This window comes from Stenella coeruleoalba (assembly GCF_951394435.1).
Source record: "Stenella coeruleoalba genome assembly, chromosome: 10".
NCBI classification, from domain to species: Eukaryota; Metazoa; Chordata; class Mammalia; order Artiodactyla; family Delphinidae; genus Stenella; species Stenella coeruleoalba.
Window position 1 is genome coordinate 30,596,763 of NC_137156.1, and position 22,516 is coordinate 30,619,278.

General features: G+C 41.4%; 2 protein-coding genes across 23 annotated transcripts in view; one reads left to right on the forward strand and one right to left on the reverse strand.

The window, feature by feature from the left end:
- Positions 1 to 21,564, reverse strand: part of SLC25A27 (solute carrier family 25 member 27) — a 29,486-nt gene extending 7,922 nt beyond the window's left edge. For 5 of the 7 annotated variants that reach the window (XM_079935712.1, XM_079935709.1, XM_079935713.1 and 2 more), the window contains exons 1-8: positions 21,197 to 21,564; positions 18,487 to 18,678; positions 16,627 to 16,711; positions 13,074 to 13,196; positions 10,750 to 10,862; positions 7,016 to 7,100; positions 2,105 to 2,197; positions 1,395 to 1,497 (exon numbers count right to left, since the gene is read on the reverse strand). In XM_079935712.1, coding sequence (XP_079791838.1) covers positions 1,395 to 1,497; positions 2,105 to 2,197; positions 7,016 to 7,100; positions 10,750 to 10,862; positions 13,074 to 13,196; positions 16,627 to 16,711; positions 18,487 to 18,678; positions 21,197 to 21,302 — 900 coding nt within the window. In that variant the 5' untranslated portion in view covers positions 21,303 to 21,564. Of the gene's footprint in view, positions 1 to 1,155; positions 1,498 to 2,104; positions 2,198 to 4,443; positions 4,574 to 7,015; positions 7,101 to 10,749; positions 10,863 to 13,073; positions 13,197 to 16,626; positions 16,712 to 18,486; positions 18,679 to 21,196 lie in introns of those variants that run through there. The other 2 variants (XM_079935707.1, XM_079935711.1) reach the window with 2 other exon arrangements.
- A 125-nt stretch (positions 21,565 to 21,689) lies between these two features.
- Positions 21,690 to 22,516, forward strand: part of CYP39A1 (cytochrome P450 family 39 subfamily A member 1) — an 80,232-nt gene continuing 79,405 nt past the window's right edge. For 15 of the 16 annotated variants that reach the window (XR_013830046.1, XR_013830047.1, XR_013830048.1 and 12 more), the window contains exon 1: positions 21,690 to 22,115. Coding sequence is in view for 2 of the 16 variants with exons in the window: in XM_079933239.1 (XP_079789365.1) it covers positions 21,939 to 22,115 (177 nt within the window). In the remaining 14 variants the exon portion in view is untranslated. The remainder of the gene's footprint in view (positions 22,116 to 22,516) is intronic. The other variant, XR_013830059.1, reaches the window with a different exon arrangement.

The window sequence follows — 22,516 nt, forward strand, 5'->3', positions numbered from 1 at the left end:
TCTGGGAATGAAGCCCGACTTTTCCTTGCCTTCTCCAACCATTTCCCCATCCAGTCATGTTCTTTTTTAGCTCCTTTCTAAATATTTTAAAATTCTATCTTCTTCTGTCCCCATTGCTATATTCCAGTCCAAGTTATCATAACCTGTCATCTGTCACTACTCCTGGTCTTTCCTCAACCCGCATGGCAGCCAGAATGGTCTTGCTACAAGTGCACACGTCATCAAGCCAATGCCCCTCACTCTCAGGGGTCCTGTGGCCCCTCCTGATCTGGCCCCTGCCTGTCTCTGGCCTCACCCTGTGCTGCTCTCCTCCACGTCTCCGTGCCCTGGACAGCTGGGTTTTCTTCAGTTCTTTGAACGTGTCATATTCTTTGTCCACTCCATCTAGTTCCTCCATCTAGAATGTTCTTTTCTGCCCTTTTGACCTGGCAAAGTCCTACTCATTCTTCACATCTCAATTCAGAAGTCCATTCTCCAAGGAGGTTTTCTTAATCTCCCAGGCTAGGCTGTCCTTACTTGCTATATATATTCTGATAGCACCAGGGATCCCCACCCCACGCCCCCGACTCTTCCACTCATTGCTGCTGGTTTCTTACTCAGTGTTTGTCCTGACCTAGACTGGAAGCTCCTGACCTAGACTGGAAGCTCCAGCACTGGAGCAGGGGCTGAGACTCTTAGGTTCATCCCAAAGCCAGGCATTGAGTACAGGGCTTTGCATGGAGTAGGTGCTCAGTTAATATTATTATATCATATTGTGTAAAGTATTGATTGTTTGAATTTCTAAACCCATAACTCATCCATTCTTTCAAATATGTTCAAACTTACCAAATACTTGAGTACCTTGTTTTTATTATATTTGTTATGTTACTTCCATAAGTCTATCTAATTCTACATCTTAGTTCACTTCAATAAAAAATAGCATCTAGACCAAATAAAAATTATATAATGTTTTCTTCCTAAGCAGAGCTTTGTGGTGATAAGTATTAATGGGTAATGCAACATTTATCATCAAAGTAACTAATTTTGTTTGAAACAGTAACATTTTGATAGGAATGGTCTCTAGTAATGAAATCTGTATACCTGTCTCAAAGTATAATATTTTGGCTAAATAGCAAAAGGCTTTACATTTCAGAACAATCTATCTACTGGCTTTCTAACAACATAATATCAACCTATTCATTTCTGATGTAACTGAATTATTTTACCTTAATCTACCAAGGGACTTGGAGGTAAAAGAAAATGAAAAGAGATGTAGAAAAGAAAGAAAGAACCATGATTGGGGGCAGAACCATGCCAAAAGCCAGAAGAGAAAAGGATAATATTTAGAAAGGAAAAGTGATTTAAGAATCAATACAAAGAAAACAAAAACAAAGGCAGGAAAAACCTAACTTTACCATTCGCAGCCAGGAGGGTAAAAAGCCTTTATAGAGACTCATGAATCCTTCTCCTTGAACAGCCTGAATCAAGCAGTCAGTTGATGATTTATACAGAAGGCCCCTAAAAAGGAAAGAAGACAATTTTGTTAAATTTCTTATGTGTAAATAGATGTATAAATAGAATGTTTAAATGGTCTAAGAAAAGTTACTTAACTATTTTCTGCTAGCTTAGAAAAAATAATATTGGTGGTTCTTTATATAGAGAGCACCTCTTTCGGGTTTAAAGATATTTTCAAGGTTGAGTTTCCTGATTCACCCCATCCTTGGTCTGATAACTTAGAATTCACTCCACCCGATCTCTTCCAGAGAGAACATACTGTTTTATATCAGGTCAAATTACCCATGTTACCTCTAAGTCATAACCTTCTGAAGGAAGTGCTCTGGAAATTCTCAGCAGAGTATATTTTCAAAAACTCTTTGAAAACAACAAGGTCATAATGAACACCTTGTGTCTAAATAACACGATGGGTAAATTAGCTTATTTCCCCAAAAGCACAGTACTTTTCCATCAGACACAAAGCAGGTAACTGCATAAAAACAACTTCCCGGTTGAACACATGTAAACACAAAAATACATTTCCATCAAGAATAAATACAGGGAAGGGTCTTTAAAGAACAATATTATTACAGACATTCAGATCCATGGATACTGAAGACTTTCTGTCTACCTTCCTTGTTTATCTCGCGGTTGGTTCATTATTCGGCTTTTGATGACATCAGCGGGTGTTCCCAGAATAGAAGCTACCAGTCCAGAACATAAACTATAGATACAAATAAATGAAATCGAAAGATAATATGTAGCAGTTTCTAAATTTTAAGGAAAGGAAGGGGATTTGATATTTAGAAAGAATGGAATAATAAATCTAGTACTATAATATTCTTCGTAATAATGCTGTTTTAGCTTAAAATCAATGATAAATTAATTCATTAAAGAGGTAGAAAAAAAGAAGAATCTCCAGTCAACAAATATACGTTGAACATCTGCTGTAGGCAGGCACTCTTGTAGGCAGTAAACAGGACAGATAAGATCCTGTCCTCAAGGCACTTACTTGGGAGAGGCAGAGGAGAAATGAATAATTTCAGATGTGGTTAGTGCTATGAAAAAAATAAAATGAGATCACATGATAGGGAGTAACTGGGTAACAGGCAGTCATGGAAAGGCTGGTGGGTGACGGCAGGTCTCGACATAGATGCTTCCTTCTCACCAGCTAGATGAGAGACTAAAGAAGCAGGCAGAGAAGGCTAATTTAAGGAGTTTGATTTATTCTCGATGCGAAGGGAAGTCATTGAAAGGATCGTTAAGTGGGGGAATCACATAATTTGGTTCATAATTACCCCCTCTTTTTTTTTTTTTTTTTTTTTTGGCGGTACGCGGGCCTCTCACTGTTGTGGCGTCTCCCGTTGCGGAGCACAGGCTCCGGACGCGCAGGCTCAGCGGCCATGGCTCACGGGCCCAGCCGCTCCGCGGCATGTGGGATCTTCCCGGACCGGGGCACGAATCCGCGTCCCCTGCAATCGGCAGGCGGACTCTCAACCACTGCGCCACCAGGGAAGCCCCATAATTACCCCCTCTTGAGAAAGGCTTCTGCTCAGTTACTCAAGACACACAAAATGGATGTGGTCAACCCACTGCAGAGTAAATCAAGATTCTGTAAATGAGTGACTGAACAGTTCAGAGACCACCATCAGTCCCTTATGAGTGTGGGCAGGAGCGAGGCAATACAGGAACATTATCGACATCCCGTAACCCGAGGACCCATTAACTGCTGTAAACTTTTCCAGGAGAAACACAGATGACGAGAAGGGGGAGTGGCTATCCTGAATCACAGGAAATGGAAGGCCCAGGACCCAGGAGGTGGCAGCTAAGTCCACAGACTGGGATCAGGGGGGTCAGACTGGGCTAATGGAAAGCTAGAAAGAAAAACTGTAGAAAACTTTTATGTCCTTCTGGAACATCAGGTACCTCCCAGAGATAAGGATCCCCGAGCTCCATGCCAAGCAAGGCCTCTGAAGTGTCTGAAGGCTCTGTGGCAGGGCGGCTGAAGCTGCGTTAGGAATCGCCACACTCTGTTGCTCTAACCTGCTGCAGCAGCAAGTCCCCGAGCTCTTTATGACTCTTGCAGCTCAGAACTGATTGTTCAAAGTAGAAACTCACTTTAGGAATTCTTGAATTCAAGAGAAGGAGCCCATATGACCTATTTACATCTTCCAGTAAATGACCCGACCGTGCATGTAACTTTTCTTGGGCCTTTGTCCACATGACAGGCATTGCCTACGTGGAAAGAACTTACTGTTTCACCATATATATCCCAGGAGGTGTAGACTGCTGCTCTTTTAACATTCTTTCCTATTTGTTCAGATACTTTGCAAGTCCAAGTTTAATATCATTTATTTTAATATACCTTCACGTTTTTACATAGAAATGTCTCCAACTAACACAAAATTCACCTACGTTCTAAAACTTAGGTCTACTAGAAACAGCATACAAGATCAATCAAGAGGTAAGGAAGAACAAAGAAACAGGATAGAAAAAGGTACACAATTTCCCCCTCTTGGCTCAAAAGACTGGAGGGAAACGCTACAATTTTACTCGTCCATTTGCTTCAGAGAGGCTGGGTGCCAGCTCTGCTTCACACATAAGAGCCAAGAGGAGAAACGACTTCTACCAGAGTGTTAATATTATTAATAAATTCTATTTTTTTTTTTTTTTTTTGCTGTACGCGGGCCTCTCACTGTTGTGGCCTCTCCCGTTGCGGAGCACAGGCTCCGGACGCGCAGGCTCAGCGGCCATGGCTCACGGGCCCAGCCGCTCCGCGGCATGCGGGATCCTCCCAGACCGGGGCACGAACCTGCGTCCCCTGCATCGGCAGGCGGACTCCCAACCACTGCGCCACCAGGGAAGCCCGTATAAATTCTATTTTTTAAATGTAGGTAGCCCTCATTAATTAGTAGTCACTAACTAATTAATTTACTATTAAAGGATTTATTTTTACCTGTATAATAACCACATCAAGAACGCCCTTTGGCAACTGTCGCCCCATGTGGCACACAGAGACCTTAGGGGCAGCTGCCAGTGGTCTGCCTCATCCCCTTCTTATCAAATTGTTTTGAGGAGGTAGTGTGATCTGGCTAGGCTCCTTTAAAAAAAAAATATTGAAAGAGAGCAAACAGTATATTAAGGTGGTCAAAATGAGAAGAGAGAGGAGTAAAAGGAACGTCAGTTTCATCAAGCTACTTGGCATGAACATTGCTGCTTTTTGCTATTGACCTTTATCACTCCTTGCTAGTAACACCCCAAAATGAGGCCCAGGACATGGCTAAAGTGATAATGGACCGAGAGTGATTGGGTAAGTCTTCTGTTCTCTCTAGGAGACCAGATGGCCATCTGCAAGGCTAGTTTGTAACAGTCCATCAGCACTAATGCTCATCTGTGATCATCACACAGTGTAAGCTAACCTTTTGCACAGTTTTACCTCTCAGTAGCCTCGTGATCTAAAAAGAGGGAAGAGGGAATTTTTCTGGCTTTTCTGTTCTGTGTAATTGCCTGAATTAATTCAACACCCCAGCTTTCTGCTGCGTCCCGTAGTAACGTACTTTGCCACCTGCCTCCCCACCTCCCTAAAATCCTAGCCACAGTCTTCTGCTGCTCCTCCCTCGCCCCAGAACTTCATTTTACTTACACTATTGTTTTTAATTGTGGTAAAATATACATAATGTACAATTTACCGTTTTAGCCATTTCTGAGCACATGGTTCAGTGCTTGCGCCACTTTTACTCCTCTTCTTCGTACCAGATTCCTCTCCCTCAGATGCTGACGGCTCGTATCAATCTCTCGACTGCACGGCTGCAATCCCCTTCGAACCTCCACGATCACTCATTTTACCCCGTGACACAGCCTGCAGAACTTCCAGATCGCACAGCACTGTTTACCTACTTAGCTGTGAGTCTGTGGTTAGCGACTTTCAAGCTGCCTCACGTACCCACAGACTCCTACCAACCCAGTTAAAAACCCGATCCAGCGTGTGGAGCTCAAGAAGGAGCCAAGTACCAGTCACCCCATTTTCTTAAAACCTGACTTAGAGAACAGTAAGACGAAGTTATTTCAGATTAGGGCTGGAACACAGTGATGAGAAATCCTATGTCTTTCCAAAAAAGACAGATCCATTAGGTGGAGTTGGGTCCGTTAGGCAGATTTACACCTGCTGGGAAATTCTTGAATCTTAAGTTAGAAGTGTGGCATTTTGAAGACCATTTGGGTAGAAAGACAATGAAAAAGAAACAAGAGGTAACATCACTGTGGGACTGTTAGAACTGAATATCCTGCTCCGAGAATAGATCATGACACTGAACAGACAAGCCTCTTGAAAGACAAGAGTATCTCTCAAGATGATATGGGTAGAATGATTGACTGGGTAGAAACTGGGGAAGAGTCTCACAAGCAGAGCGAACAGCATGGACAAAGATAGTGAAGGGAAGAATGTAAGGGTGGGTACAGATATCCTAAGGATGTTTATAGGACAGAGGCCTAAAATCCTCAGTCTTCTCTGTGAAAGAGGTGGCTGGACGACTGGCTACAGAAAATATGGTGTCGCTTGTGAACACACCTGGAGGAAAGTTCGGAATGTGAAAGAAAGCTGAGCAAAGACAGAAAGATTGCCCTAGCGGCACTAAAGATAACACTTACTTTAAAAGAGGAAGAAAAAAAAAAAAAAGAGGAAGAACGAAGAAAAACTACTCTAGGAATATTAAGGTGACCCTGAAATTTGGAACCGTTTGTATCTATGTCTATTTGTGTCTCCAGATATCACTAATTTGGCACTTCTCACATACTTTCGGGGTTGTCTAAATAGCATAAAGGGGTCTAGAATTTGGAAACAGGATCAGAAGCTAAATAGAATCATAAGGACCCTCGACATCTATAAAGTTAACTCACTCTAATGGATCATTTGAACTTGTGTTGCAAAGAATTTAAGCTGTTTCTCTTTCCTAGGATGCTCTTCTTTATCGTGTCTCTGTCCGTCACAAGCCACAGCCCTTCAAAACACTTATCTAATTCTGTCTCCTTCGTAGGCCCTTCTGAGCGGTTATTTTTTCTCTCTGCACCTCCCACCCCAACTCTACAGTAACTAGTTCCTTTCTTTTAGCACTTACTGTGCAGTCTTTTTACACTAGTCTTGTTTTTTCCCCTTGGTACACTCCCTGGGAAGGAGTGTGGTTTACCTTTTGTATCCACTGCAGGGCCTTGCACAGTGCCTTTAACCTAAACGATGCTCAGATATACCCGTTGAATTGAGTTGGAGAATCAGTTATCAGAATCTGACCCTGGGATGGCCCCATCAAGGTGCAAATATTTGGGGAGGTTTAACCTGAAGCATTCTGCAACTCTGCCCCTCCCTTCCCCATTTTAACTGCAATAAACTTTTAAGAAAATTGCTCTTTATAAATGTACTATTGCCTTTCTTTAAGGGTGATATCAGTAGGTTCTCAATCGAAAGAGACAAAAGTTAGAATTTATGCCAAATATGGAAGAAAGGGTGAGATAGGAAAAAATAGAAAGAGACAAACTAAAACAGTCTTACCTTGATAAGCCATGAGTCATGATATTGTCCTCCAGTGGTGTATTCAAAACCAAGTAGTGTTTCACTGTATCGTAAGTGGTTAAATCTGGCAATACATAGAAAAAGAAAGCTTAAATATCATTCATTCAACAATGAATGTCTTTTGTGTCAAGAATGCGCTAAGAATGGGGCAGGAATGTGTAGAAGGATGAAAGATCCCATTCTTGTTCTCAAGCAGAGGAAAGCAGATGGAGGGGGAGGAAAAGAGGAAGAGAGACAGACACCCAATTATATCATTTGAACATCTGAATCCAGCTCTGCTTAGTCAGTTCAACCCCTGCACTTTTCAGTGTTGGAGCTGATGAATTCCTTTTTTTAGCCTAAGTTAGGTTGAGTTGAGATTCCGTCACTTTAAACAAAAGGTCCTGGTCATTAATTCTACATTAAGTTTTGTATACTTTTTTCCTAATGACAATGAAGAGCTGTTGAAGGGTTTTAAACAGGGGAGGGATAGATCCCAATACTGGAGTTTTGTAAAGATTACATACACCAAAGTACAGAGAAGGGAATTGGAAAGAGGTAAGAATGGGTAGATGCATTTTATCATTCACCACATATCTGAGCACCTGCTGTGTGGTAGGCGCTATTCTAGGCTCTGGGGAAAGAGCCGTGGACAAAATGAACAAAATCCCCATTCTTTGTTGGAGGCTGAGACAATAAACAAGTAAGTAAACACATGGCATTTCGGATGGTAGTGACTGCTCTGAAGACAAGGCAAGGAGAGGGGACAGCGAGCGTGTGAGGGTGGGGAAGGTTGGCGTATGTGAATTTAAATAGGGTGATCAGGGAAGACCTCGCTATAATATTTGAGCAGATACCTTAAGGAAGCTTGAGAAAGTACACTTTGTAGATATCTATGACAAAGCATCCCGGGCAGAGCCACAGCGTGTGTTATAGCCCTGAGGCAAAGTCAGCTTTGTATGTTAGAAGAACAGCAAGAACACTAGTTTAACAGGAGCAGAGGCAGCAAGAGTTGGAGAAGGGGATGATTTGAGCAAAGGAGTGACTGACCGTGGCCACGATTTACAAGATCACTCTGGCTGCTCTGTTAAGAGTAGACTATCGGGAGACAAGGCAGATTAGATATGAGGCTGTCGCGGTTCTTCTGGTAAGAAATGATGGCGGCTTGGATAAGAAATGATGGTGGCTTGGATAAGAAATGATGGCGGCTTGGATAAGAATGACAGCGGCTTGGATAAGAAATGATGGCGGCTTGGATAAAGGCGTTGTGGAGTGCTGGTCAGAGTTCGGGTGTTTTGAAGACAGAATCAACAGGATCAACAGGGATTGGCCAGCAGATTGAATATGGAGGGAAGGAAAGGAAGCAAAAATGACGGCAAGGTTTTGAGCTTGAACAATTTGAAGGACACAGCTGCCATTTATGCAGATGGGAAAATGAGAATGGACTAATTTAAATGTTTTAAGGTAAGATGAGAGGCCCCAGTGATCCTGATTAGAAAAATTTCAGATGCACAGTGGGACAAAATGGCTGTGGGGTGTATGTGGGGAGACTAGTTAGGAGACATTTGTAGTGGTCCAGTAGGAGGAGATCAATACTACTTGGACAGAGCAGTGGCTCCAGGGATGAAGGGAAGTGGATGAACTTGAGATATGTATGCAAGACAGAACTGGCTGGATTTGGTGACTGGTTGGCTGTAAGGAGCAAGGGAAAGCAAAGAGATCAAAATCAGGCCCAGGTTTCTGGGTTGTTCAACTAAAAAGATGATGATATCATATTTTGAGATTGGGAAGAACAGAGAAGGAAGTGATTTAGTAAATGAGCTTGGGTTGGACACATTCAAAGTGATATATTTAAGATAAGCTGGAACTTGAAAGAGAAATCTGGGCTGCAGTAGATTTTGAAGCAATAAATTGAGAACGACAATCTGAAAGGTTTTCTGAAAACCAAAATATCCACCAATATGATGCAGCAGACATCAATGGACTGAAATAGCAGTATATAAAATAGATTTACTCCCTTTGATGTTTGAGTGATATGTTACTATACCTCTCAAAAATGCTATTTATCAGGTTCTTAGAATCATATAATTTTGGTCTTAGGAGTCTTTCATCCATTGATTCATTCACTAAATGTTTGTTGATTATGTACGAGGGACTGGGGAAATGAAGAAAAATGAAACATAGTCCTTGCCTTCAGGGGGCTCAAAATCTAGAGGAGGAGATAGACACATAGTAGAAAGCAATGAAATGAGGTAAAACCGGTAACAGAGATAAGCACGGGGAACTATGGAAACATATAAAGGGCATCTAACACACCGTGACCTGGGAGGGGCGGCTGCAGGAGGTCTGGGTAAAGTACACGGGTGGGGAAGACACCTCAGCTATGTATGAAACGATCTGCAGAAGAAAACTAAACAGAAGAAGAGGGATGAGGACAGAGAGTACAGAGGTGAGGAAGAGTCTGGTGTGTGCGGGCAGTGGAACATTTTAGCTCTGGACTCTGCTTCCCTCTCTGCTCCAGAGTCAATGAATTGCTCAACCCCAGAAGACACAGGTTGGATTATACAGGCCTGCTGTGTTATGTTATGAAATTTCCACTTTATTCTCTGAGTGATAAGAAGCCAGTGAAGGGTTTTAAAGATACCAATAACATGTTCAGATCTGTATTTTAGATAAAGCTCGATGGATACTGGGTACAAATTTGAGGGCAGAGGAAGAGACCAGTTAGAGGGCTGTGGCAGTGGTCTAGTTGTGTTTTGATGGTTACTACTGTAAAAACAGTCATTTTAAGGATACTAAGGTAGTAGACATGAGGGGGGAAACTTTCTTTTAATTGAAATATAGTTAATGTATAATGTTATGGTTATTCCAGGTGTACTACATAGTGATCTGACATGTGCATACATTATAAAAAGGTCACCACAATAAGTCTAGTAACCATCCGTCCCCATACAAAGTTATCACAATATTACTGTAATAGTTCCTTATACTGTATATTACATCCCTGTGTGGCATATTTATTTTATAACTGGAAGTTTGTACCCCTTAATCCCCTTCACCTATTTTGGCCTCCTACCCTCCTCTCCTCTGGCAACCTCCTGTTCGTTCTCTGCATCTATGAGTCTGTTTTCATTTTGTTTTGTTTTGTTTTTTAGATTCCGCATTGAGATCACATGGTATTTGTCTTTCTCTGTCTGACTTATTTCACTTAGCATAATACTGCAGGGGGGCATTTAAGAAATATTTAGAAGATGGGAGAAATTAATGACTGAATATGGGAAGCGAGAGATGGGGATGCGTTAAGGAAACATTCAGATTTCCAGCCTGAGGTGCCCAGCTGTACAGAATGGATTACACGGCAAGAGGAGCAGGATTACTGGGGGAAAGATTTGTAGTCTGCATTTAATGACCATCACATACGGTACATATACCAGTTTGAATCTGAGAGGAAGGTATGGTGTGGAGCATAGCCCTTAGAAATGGTTTGGTATTATCTCCTTCTCGTCACAATTTGCTAGTTTTAGGAAATCCTTTTCATACATCAGCATAGAGTAAAGTGAAAATATTCTAGGGAAAATATTCAATTATGACATTATAACATAAGGGAAGACTGTTGCCAGTACATATTATTAAAAATAATAAAATACATATTCTCATTTTCCCCGATGGAGTGCTTATAATTAAAATGATGAAGGCGATTAGGACTTCGCAGAATTCAATGAAGTTTCCATTACCTCCCATATTCACCAGCGCTGCTCTTTGTATATTGGGTACCCAGCCTGCCCAAAGCCCACGTATTCCTCCTTCAGCTAAGATTTTTGCAAATGCGTGATGCACACCACGAAATCTAAAGGAAAATAATAATAAATGTGAAAACTCTATGCGTTCCTGTGTTTGGAATGCAATTGTATAAGCTTTGCCTATAGCTGTTATGATTTAGAGTAAAGTAACATCTTAACTATCTAGAATTGTTAGAAATTAAAGCAATCCACGTAAGTCTAATTTCCAGATAAACTTATTAGTTTTTTAGAAAAAAGGCCCACTTTTGATTTAAACACTTTTTTATGGAGAGCTTTATAAACTGTGACATCCTCTTCTCAGATTATTAAACAGATTAAAACTCCTTTCTTGATATTTTACATCATCTGTGCCCATATTAACTATAGGCAGGAATAGTGGTTATCAGACCTCTGAGTTCATTTTACTAGTATTGTGGGAGACCTTCAAATTTTGCAATTTTACCAAATAACATCAAAAAAAATCAATTCTCGTATCATCTCATAAAAGAAGTGATATTTTTAGACCAAAAAGGAGGGAGGAAAATTTCATAAGAGTTCTTAAAACTGAATACTTTGGGCTTTATGAAAATTTATTATCTTGCCTTTATTTTGCACATTTTTCTATACACAGATGAAAAATGGTGCTGAACCATGAACCGAATGTGGAAACCTATGATATAAAATAAAAGCCTGGGTTTTATATAGTCAGACATACCTGGTGTCAAATGCCATCTTACTACTTACTAGCTGTGTGGCTTCTACTCAGGCATTAAACTCTCTGAGTCTTACCAAAAAGAAGGACATTCATAATTGCTATTATGCTATATAAGAAATATGCTCACGAATGAGGTCACATTAACAATTGCACATTTATTGTGCACTTATTAAGCACCAGATTTTTTATATACATAAGATACAAGTTATTCCTGAAAACTCTATGAAGTATGTATTATTATTCAAATTTTCATCTGAAGAAACTGAGGCTTAGGGAGGTTAAGGAACTTGACTAGGGTAACAGAGCTAAAATGTGGCAAAGGCTGGATTTGAATTCCAGATTGTCTGATCCCAAGGTTCATGCTCTTTACAACATTAAATACTTTTTCCTATTATATCAAACCCAAAATGTCCAACATTAGAGACAGAGAAGGAAAAACATTGAGGTGATCAGTTAAAACTCAGACATTGCTGGACCCCAACGGTTCCTTCTCTCCATGTATCAAACCAAGGCAACATTACTTCACCCTGCTACATAGTAATCAGAAGTTGTTACAGGATGACAAAACGGGTCCTGGGATTCTGTAAACTACTTGGTTAAGTCAGTGCGGTACCCTTTTCTCCTCTGCTGTACATGTTACTTATCTCCCTGTTGGGAAGGGGGCCTGGCCTGCCACAGCCCAACCCCACTTTCCACTGAGTCAGCTGGAAGAGCAGCAGAGCAGAGGGCAGTGATCGTGGTGAACCTCCAAAGGAGGCCCCCAACCCCCCCTGACCTCTGGCTCAGCGGCACACCCGCAGTGTTCAGAGGATCAGACCCCTTCATACTCAACTCAGGGCATCCTGCACTTTTCCTCTTTCCTGGGAGAGGTCTGTCTATCTATCTGCAAGACTTGCCCCTTTCCCAGGGGAAACTGCCTAAGTGGTATTTTAGTAAATTGTTGAACAAGAGGCCCTTTGAAGAAAGGCAGACTTTGACAATATAGGGTAGTGCAATAGGAGAATTTTCTATCACGACAGCATAATAATAATAAAAACTTGGGAAAAGAGGAGCGAAATTAGGGAAGGAGGAACAATTTGCAAGTTTCACCTTGCTATTTCCCTTCCTTCAGAGAGAAAGGGAAAGAAAGCAAGCTTTCTGGCACCTCATGAGCCAGGCACTCTGTCAAACCATCTGAGACAGTCCCTTTTAAAGATGAAGAAACAGACTAGAAATGTTAAGTGACTTCCACAATGCCAAGCCACAGTGGCAGAATCAGAATTCACACCAGGGCAACTGTTAATGATCAGACTCTTTATATCAAGCTGCAGTAGGGGACAAATCTAGCTGCCTTGTCTGGGAAAGCAGCAAAGAGCGATGCATATGTACAATCTGTCTGGTAGAGAACATGTACACATTGTCAGGCAAAGAAAAGGTCCATCTCACCTCTCCCCTTAGTGAATACCACTTCCAAATTAAGAGTCAGAATTAATGTCTTTACTGAATGTTGGGTTACAAAAATGCATAAGTCATTAGGGAATGTTCAAGGGGGAGAGGAAAGTTACTCATTGGTTGGAGAACTTACCGCAGTGGTTTTCCTTCAAGTTTCCTTTTTCCTTCCATTTGCATCTGAACCTTCACTAGGTCAGTTGGGTTGGCTAAAAATTGGCCAACAACACCAGCCATCATCCCTCCAATCACTGATTTCCTAATTATAAAAGGGGATACATTTTTTTAAAGGTTGCTATCAATTTCACAGATTCTGTAGGGAATAATATGCTGGTACAGCCCCTGCATTAAGAGATTTAAGACACAGTGAAGCAAAGAATAGACCCAGACAAATCACAGAGGTTTGTCTGTTTACTGATGGGAGGGTTCAAGGACCCGGAGGCATCGAAATTCAAATCTGAAGTGCCAGGGGCCTTTCATGGCCTGAAATTCAAAGGAAGGGCAGTTGCTTCAAAGACATAGTTTAACTACAGTTTAATTCTGACCACAGGAGAATAAAAACAGCATTGATGTAATCAGTTTAACAGACAAAGGCTGGTAGGTCAATTTTTTTTTTTTTTTTTTTGCAGTACGTGGGCCTCTCACTGTTGTGGCCTTTCCCGACACGCAGGCTTAGCAGCCATGGCTCACGGGCCCAGCTGCTCCGCGGCATGTGGGATCTTCCCGGACCGGGGCACGAACCCGTGTCCCCTGCATCGGCAGGCGGACTCCCAACCACTGCGCCACCAGGGAAGCCCGGGTAAGTCAAATTTTATGGATTACTATTTTAGTAGTTTTCCAAGGGGAAGGGGTTTTGACAATGCTCCTCTCTTTGAAGAAACTCTTTCTGTCCCTGGACTCTTCCTCGTCCTCACCTCCTGGAGCCAACAGGGCACAAGTCTAGGCTATTGTACTTAAACATGCCCTGAATCCTTCATCTTCTCCCTACTCCAGCTGCTCCTGTCTCGGGACAAGCCCCAGTCATCTTCTACTGAGATTATGGCAGTGGCCTCTTGGGGGGAGAGGGGTAGCTAATTTCTTTGTACTCTAAAACAATATTTGAAGAGGTACAAATGAGTACAGAGTAGAAAAGGGTCCCTATCCCCAGTTCCCCTCTTCTGAAGTGATCGCAACGACTAGTTTCTCTTATACTTTTCTAGAGATAATAACAATGCGTTCACTGAATGCATTACATCAGGCACTGTTTTAAGCACTTTTACAAATATCATTTAATTCTCAGATAGACTCTATGACATTAGTACCACTGTTATTTCCTCTTTACGGGTGAGGAGACTGAGGCACAACGCAGTTAAATGACAGCTCACACAGTGAGGAGTACAGCCAAGATGTAACCCCCAGGCAGTCTGAGTGCACAGTCCACAGTCTTAACCACTAAGTTACAACTGACGGCTTGTGCACACGTGCGCATATATATAAAGTATCTTTTTTTAAAGTACAAATGCAGGGCTTCCCTGGTGGCACAGTGGTTGAGAGTCCACCTGCCTATGCAGGGGACATGGGTTCGTGCCCCGGTCCGGGAAGATTCCCACATGCCGCGGAGTGGCTGGGCCCGTGAGCCATGGCCGCTGAGCCTGCGCGTCCGCGTCCGGAGCCTGCACTCCGCAATGGGAGCGGCCACAACAGTGAGAGGCCCGCGTACCGCAAAAAATAAACAAACAAACAAAACAAAAGTACAAATGCAGAATGCCAGGTTGTATACTGTTCTGCTCTTAAAGGTTATCTCTGTCAATTCATATAGAGCTGCCTCATTTAAAAAAGTTTCATAGCATTCCATTTTATGACCACTCCATAATTTATATAAGCAGCTAACTCTTCACTAAGAAATGTGAACATTTATATGACATTTGATTGATCCTGCCAAGTTCCTTTTCACAATACTTGTATCAATTCTTGCTCCCACCAATCACCTATGAGCATGACTGTTTCTCCTCACAGCGATGGGTGCAGTATGTTACCACTGGTTTTTCTCTTTTCGAATCCCATAACCACACCTCCTGTGTGATCGTTACATGATTCTACTTATTTAGGCATCTGTGTCTATTACCGTGAGTCTAGTCAGGGACTATGTCGGAGGACCATGCCTTTTTCATCACTATATCCTCGGTACTAAGTATAGGACTGACACAGCATAATCACTCAGTAAAGACCCAGTGACTGAGTGAATTGTTCTGACTGGGTCAGAGGACACGGAGGCAATCCACCCTGAGAGCTGGCTTCGGTGACATGTTTCCTTTGAACTCCTTACCTAACCCTTTCACATCTGGAAGAAATTACAGAATGCAAGAACTTCTTCATTCCTTCCCCAACTCTGGGAAAGCAACTAGTATAGCTTAAAACATTACAATTTTTCAAAAACAGCACCAAGAGATTTTGCCTGGAAGATGAAATTCTACTTATTGCCCTTTTCTTATAGTTGTGACTTGGATTTTTTTTTTTTCAGCCCAAAAAAGATATTGTAGGCATCTTTATATGTTCTTCATATAAAACCCATTCTTCAAATAGCTGTGTTATATCTCCCTGTATAAATGTCTCATAACTTATTTGACTACTTCCAAATTGCTAGTTATTTAAATTAAAAAATTTTGCTATTATCAACACTGCTACAGTCCATATCTTTGTGTGCATGTGTGTGTGAGAGAGACTCTATGCATAGGTACAAATATTTCTGAATGATTCTAATCATAAAGGAGGAGTTGCCAGGTCAAAGGACTACACATTTAAAAATTTTAACAGGTAAACTTTATGCTCCAAAAAGGTTATAATAACTTACATTCCCCTTAACAGTTTAATGGCTAAAAGTGCTTATAATTAATTTCCCTGATTACTGGTGAGGTTTTTTACATTTTTACATGTTTAATGAACACTTACATTCCTTCTTCTGTGAGTTGCCTGTTGATATCCTTTCTTGATTTTTCCTTTTATGTTCTTTATGTAGTTTTTATTGATCTACTGGAGTTCTGTGTATTTTACTTGTATTAACCTATTTTTCTCTGTTTCTATTTTAAATGTTATAAGCGATAGGCACTTACATTCATCATCTCATCTAATCTTACAAAAACAAAATCCTGGTTGTAGGTATTAACTTCCAGAGCAGAGAAAACTGAAGATAAAAAAGGTGAAGTAGTTTGCCCAGGCTACATGGAAATAGAGCAGGAACATGAGCCCATGTCTGTTTGACTCTAAAGCTTAGGGTTTCTCAGTAGAAAGAGGCATAAAGAAGGTGCTCCATAAGAATTCTTTTAATATTAAAATATTAAATAATATACACATAATTTTATATAGGTATATACATGTATGTTTGTATACAATATGCAGTAAATGTTCAATTATTTGGATTTTTATTGTAATTATTTATTATTTTAAGCCTATACCTTGAGGCAATTTTGGTACAAATGCACAATTTTATACAAATCTAATGGATAAATAGTAAAACCTTCCGGGCACTAGTATATTTTCTTTTTCTTTTTTAATTGAAGTATAGTTGATGTACAACATTAAATAATTTACAGGTGTACAATATAGTGATTCATAATTTTTAAAGGTTAGGCTCCATTTATAGTTATTATAAAATATTGGCTATATTCCCTCTGTTGTACAATACAGTATATTATTTTCAAAACAAAACTTACCAAAGGGGATAATGCTTATCTTCACTTTTGCCAAACACAACTTCACGGAGATGTTCGTAAGTGACCATTCGACCTCCAGAGTACACTGTGCAAGACAGAGCATTGAAAGGGTGAATCTGGCCCTGTGTTTAATAAAATAAGAGGATGCTTTGACATGGCCTGGTCAACATCTCTAGCTGTGTCTTTCTCTGACACACCCTAGGCTTCGGACACCTGGTCTTGATGGTTCTCCAAATGGGCATGCCTTTTAAAACCTCAGGCCTTCTCCTGTGTTATCTGATCTTTCTTGAATGGCTTCTCCCTTTCCTGACTTGCTAACTCCTCCTATTCTTTCAATACTCAACTCAAAGAACATGTTTTCCGTACCCTCTGACCTGGCCTCCAGTGTTCTAGGCTGTCATTGCACCTGCCATGCTTCTCTGATCCCCCAGAACTATCCAGGCATGTGTCTAATACGGCATTTATCATCTTGATTAGAAATTAACTTGATTTTCTTGTTCATCTTTCCATCAGACCATGAGCGTTTCAAGGCGGGTTTTGTGTCTTTTCATTATACTATATGCCCTAGTACAGAGCTTAGTACACAGCAGGCATTTTCACTCAATAAACATGCACAACTTCACTGGATAATTTATTATGTTAAGGTAATTTTTCAGTCAAGTGTCAAACATATGAAATGAATCTTAACTGTAAAACCACAGATGGTGGTCAACAAAATACAAATGAAAAGAAGTAAAACTCAAGACGATAATGGGAAGCAAGGAGAAACTATCAAAAAAAAAAAGAATGAAAAAGAAAAATTGTGAAAATCAGTACATGGTACTCATATAGAGAGCTTTTCTTGATATCTGAAGAAGTTTAATGAAGTATTTTAAGATATTCAAAAACATAGAAAGCACCAAAACAATAACAGTCTAATCACACTTCTGGACAGTTCTTGGTGAATACACTCTAACCTGCTCATCTGGAGAACTGAAGCTTTAAAAACACAGAGCTGGTAAACATCAGTACTGGGCACTTTTCTGATCAAGGGTCCCTACGTATTTGAGGAATGATTATGATTAGAGAAGAAAAACGCCATACCCGTCCTATCTCCTTTTGAAGGCAAGTTTATTCTCCTGTCCACAAGCTGCAACTCAGCAACTCCTATCTATGTGAGTACCCCTTTGGAAGCAGAGCAGAAAAGTGTTCTCATTGGCAGCAATGTAATTTCGACTACTTTCCTTTCAGAGTGACTAAGGACCCACCTAGGTAGCCTGAGAACTGAGGAAAAAATCACCTGTGTTGCATTTACTCTATTGCCAAGGTTGGATTAGACAGTCATCCCTGTTCACTTTCAGATCAACCTGGCCTCTGACACATGGGACAGAGACTGGTGAGGCAGTGCACTCAAATATAGTTTAATTTTCAAAGAATGTAAAAAAAATATTTTTAATTTTGTGTTTAAAGTTCCTCAAGTGGAAAAAAAATCAACTATTCATCTTTTTCTTTCTTAAACTTAAATAAAAAACATTTTTATTAGGAAGATTTTCAAGCATACAGAAGAGTAGAGAAAAATAATACAATTCCCTATATATCTATCATGGAGATTTATCAATTGCTAACATTTTCACCATATTTGCGTCTTTTTTTTTTGCTTAATTATTTTCAGTTACATTAGAGACATCATGACAGTTCATCCCTAAATACTTCTGTATGCATTTCTAAAACCCTAAGGCTATAATTCCTTAATAACCTTATATTCATTTATCATATTAGCAGAAGAAAACTAGCTGGCTTTTGAACACAGCTCAACAGGAAAGCAGAGGAGACAAACACAGAACTCGTGACAAACTCACCAGCTAGAATCAAGATAAATACCTATGTGTCTGTAAATGGCAGGTGTCACTCCTTGCCAGAGCTTTAGAAAGCCTTCCTCTTGGACAATCCCCAGGGCCGTGCGCACCATGCCCCTATAGGGAGCAGACTCTCTTGCACCGTCTCCCAACCGAGCAAGGGCAGCTTCTCCTTGTATTTGGAGTCGAGTTTTTGTGAGATCGAGGGGAAAGGTTGCTAACAACAACAACAAAAACAAAACGAGGGGGAAACCCATAACATTCAGAGAAACAAACAAAATTTTTTAAAAAATCACAGGACCCATATTTTAGTCAGCACAAGATGGGTGATTCTCAAATTTCAGAATACATCAGAATCAGCCAGGGAGGTTGTTAAAAATTACACATTTCCTAGCCCCACGCCTGTGGAGTCTCAGTAGGTTGATGGGGTTTAGACATCAGTTGATTCTTATACACTCCCAAATTTGAGAATCACTGTCCCAGAGCAGCCCCAGAGCACCAGAAAGAAAGCAAAAAGTGACAAGCCCTTGGGTTCTTTTTCAGTCAGAAATTTCAGTCCAAAACCTACTTTAGTCCTTAATGTTTGCCTTCCAATGTGAATAATTTCCAGTATCCATTGCCTGTGATGTGCCCTGGACTGCAACCATGATTAAGAGCCAATGTGACTTTTAGAATACTGTACTAGTTATGACAGGTTCTTAATAAATGCCAGATGAAGCTGAATTCTGTCATTTCGTGGGTGATGTTTGCATGTAGACGAATCACTGACCTGATGTCTGAGAAAGAGAAGATGCAACATAGGGTTTATCGTGTCTTTTATATCAAAGGGTGGCAGGCTCAATATTCTTTCAATTAAGGAATATGTTGAGTTGGTTTTCCAGCACTGATGAGTTTTATGCATGGCTTCCTTACAAATACCACCTGTACTTGAAAAATTTTTCCCTAATGATTACATCTTGAATTAGAGATAGACCTCTCATCTGGAAACAGAGTGAAGCTAACTGGCTCACATAAGGAAGATCAAGCTCATAACTTTATACACACAATGATTCAGATAAGTTCATTAACATTAGTGACATTAAGTAAGTCTTTTCAGTGACCACCACCTGATACAAAACCATAGCTATGCCTTTTCCAAGAGAACACAGAGACGGGGGAAGAGAATATTCAGTCTTAACCACTGGTCTTTGGAAAAGTTAATTATCTTGCTGTTGGTTTTTCTAAAACACAAGTTGTGTGCACATAGAGAATTTAAGCAATCCTCTGTTGACATATGAAACCTGAAAAGTCTTAAGATATAGGCACCTCTATATTAGCATAGGTTATGCCTCTTAAAATCACTTTGGTTTTCTTGCTGGTTACTTAAATAATGCTTCAGGTTCTGATCCTAAATCATTTTGTACTCAAAACCATCTCATATTTTGATTCCCCTTCCCCCATTCAATTCTCCATGAAATTTTAACAGGAGGAATGTTCCTTTACAAAAGCCATTGGTCACAGGGGGAACATCAGGTTAAAAAAAACAAAACAAAACAAAACCGGAAACATACCTAATCATTTAGCAATCTGCTTTTAAAATCTGTTTAAGTTAATGAATTGTATTTCAGTAGAAACAATGAATAATAAAAATTCGCCATCAGCTTTGGGAGAAGAGAAAGAAAAAAAAACAGAGGGTCCAAAGGGCAAGAGTGGAGGAGCACTAAGGGCAAACAACAGATCATGTTCTGCCTCTGCTGGAAATACAAAGTACACTCATTTTAGAACAGGACAAACTAACATTTACACATCCAAGCTATTCCTTTTTTTTTTTTTTTTTTTTAACGGGCAAGAAAATGAAAGGGTAATCTTAAAATGCACAGTGAAGGCAGGGAAAACACAGGCACTCTAGTCACAAAATTCTTGGAAGAAACACCACCTGTTCTTGCAAGGGCATCATAGTTCTGCTCTAGGTAGCCCCTTAAGTTTTCTCTGACTTGCTTATGCAGATGTAACTGTTCATCCTCTCTGCTCTTATGATACTTAATAACATCTTCATTATAATAAGTAGCATAATGTAATTGTCTGTCTCTGCATGTCTCCCCACCAGCCTGTAAGAAGGTCAGGGCTGGGTCTTCTGAACTCTATCTCTACTGTCTCCAGCACTGTCATAATACTGTTGCAATTAGCGGTTGCCTTGCCTTGGATTTAACGTTTATATATTATTAACTTCTCAGAGTCCTGCAAGGTAAACACAGTATAGTTGAGTTCCACGCAAAGAGGTCAACTGGCAGATGCTGAGTGGATGCTCGGTAAGTGATGGGTAACGAACTTAAGTCCCACAGGTTGGGTTCACAACTTGGACCCAAAACACAACGATATAGTGAGGCTGCGTAAGAATATAAGTAACAGAGATGACCTCAATAAAGATGAAGAGTGGACTGGGTTTTAAAAAGGGCATCCTCACGAAAGAGAAAATGATCCCTATAGAGGAATGACAGCTCAGGAAGCTTCTAAACGGACACATTCAGGCGCAATAGCACACCCGAGGGAGACGAAATTGGAAGGAAGAGACCTTCGTGACCTCCAATCCCTCCTCCTTACAAGGTTGGCCTTGCCCCCACCCTGCCACACCTGCAGGACAGGTGTGGACCAAGAGGGCTGCATCCACCCAGAAACGAAGCCACCCGCCCGGTCCCCCACCCCCGCGCGACCCCTCGACGACTCGCGGGGGAGGCCCAGGCTGGACGGCCGGGTACCTAGCTCGGCCACGGTGGCCGCGCAGCCCGACAGGAGGAACTTGCTCGCGCGGGGCCATCTCTGGGCGAGCGGCGAGAGCCTCTCCTCATCCTCCGGAGTCGACATTCAGCAGCAGCACGGGAGGACGATACGCCCCTTCTGGCCCGCGCCCCGCGCCGCGGCTGGCCTGCCACCTGGCCAGAGCGGCTCCTCCTCAACCGGCGATCGGCGGGGCGGGGACCATTTCCCTTGCTCGACTCCGCCAGATGGGCCCACCGAACCTGCACCCTCTCCCTAGCAGCCTCGGGCTTGAGCAGCCCAGTGGGGTGAATTCGGAAAACAACGCGAAGCCCGCGAGGCTTCTGGGAAATGTGTTCTGCGTGGCTCCGCCCCTCCTGGACCGAATTCTCTGATTGGTCGTGGACGAGCCGCCCGCCGCGCCACCAGCCCCGGTCTCCATGGCAACAGCGCCACTTCTCTTCCTCCACCCCCTGCGCCCACACCAGCAGGATCCAGCCCCTTCCTTCCGTCCCGCGTGGCCAGAACTTGAAAGAAAAGTGGATGTAGGAGGGAGTGATGATGCAAAAGTTACCCAAAAATTGGGGCGGGGAAAGGAGGCTACATTTAGGAAGGCGAACAAGCTGCAAAAGGAACAGCGGAAAGTTGGGAGGTCGGGAGGGTGCCCTGTTCTGGGGGAAGGAGCAAGTACCACAGCAGCGAGACTTTTCCCTTCTCTGATTCAGGAAGGTGCTAGACAAAAACATGGAATTCATTTCCCCAACAGTGGTTATAATCTTAGGTTGTGTTGCTCTTTTATTATTTCTTCAGTGGAAGAACTTGCGTGGACCCCCGTGCATAGGGGGCTGGATTCCTTGGATTGGAGCTGGATTTGAGTTTGGAAAAACCCCTCTAGAATTTATAGAGAAAGCAAGAATCAAGGTATGTGACCTTAGCAGGTGGGGTTTCCGGAAGAGGTAATGTTTTCTTTTTTATTTTCTTTCATTGTATCTCAAGTGCAATGTTAGAACATGGGGAACCTACCTGCTGACCACAATTAAACGATCTAGCCACTTATGAATTCCTCAACGATCAACAACTGTGTCTTATGCAAGGTTTTTCGAAAGAAACAGATTTTCATCAGTTATAAAGTACAAGGCAGCTTGTAATTGCCTTTTTGGAAGTAGAGATTAAAAGTGCTAGTTACTTCATCGTAGCTAAAAAATCCTAAGTGTATACATATTAACTAAATGCTTGCAGTAATTGGGAAGACAGAAGCGTAATACAAGTAATTTCAATTTGCTTAATAAATTCGTATCCAGATCAAGAGTTAACACCAGGCT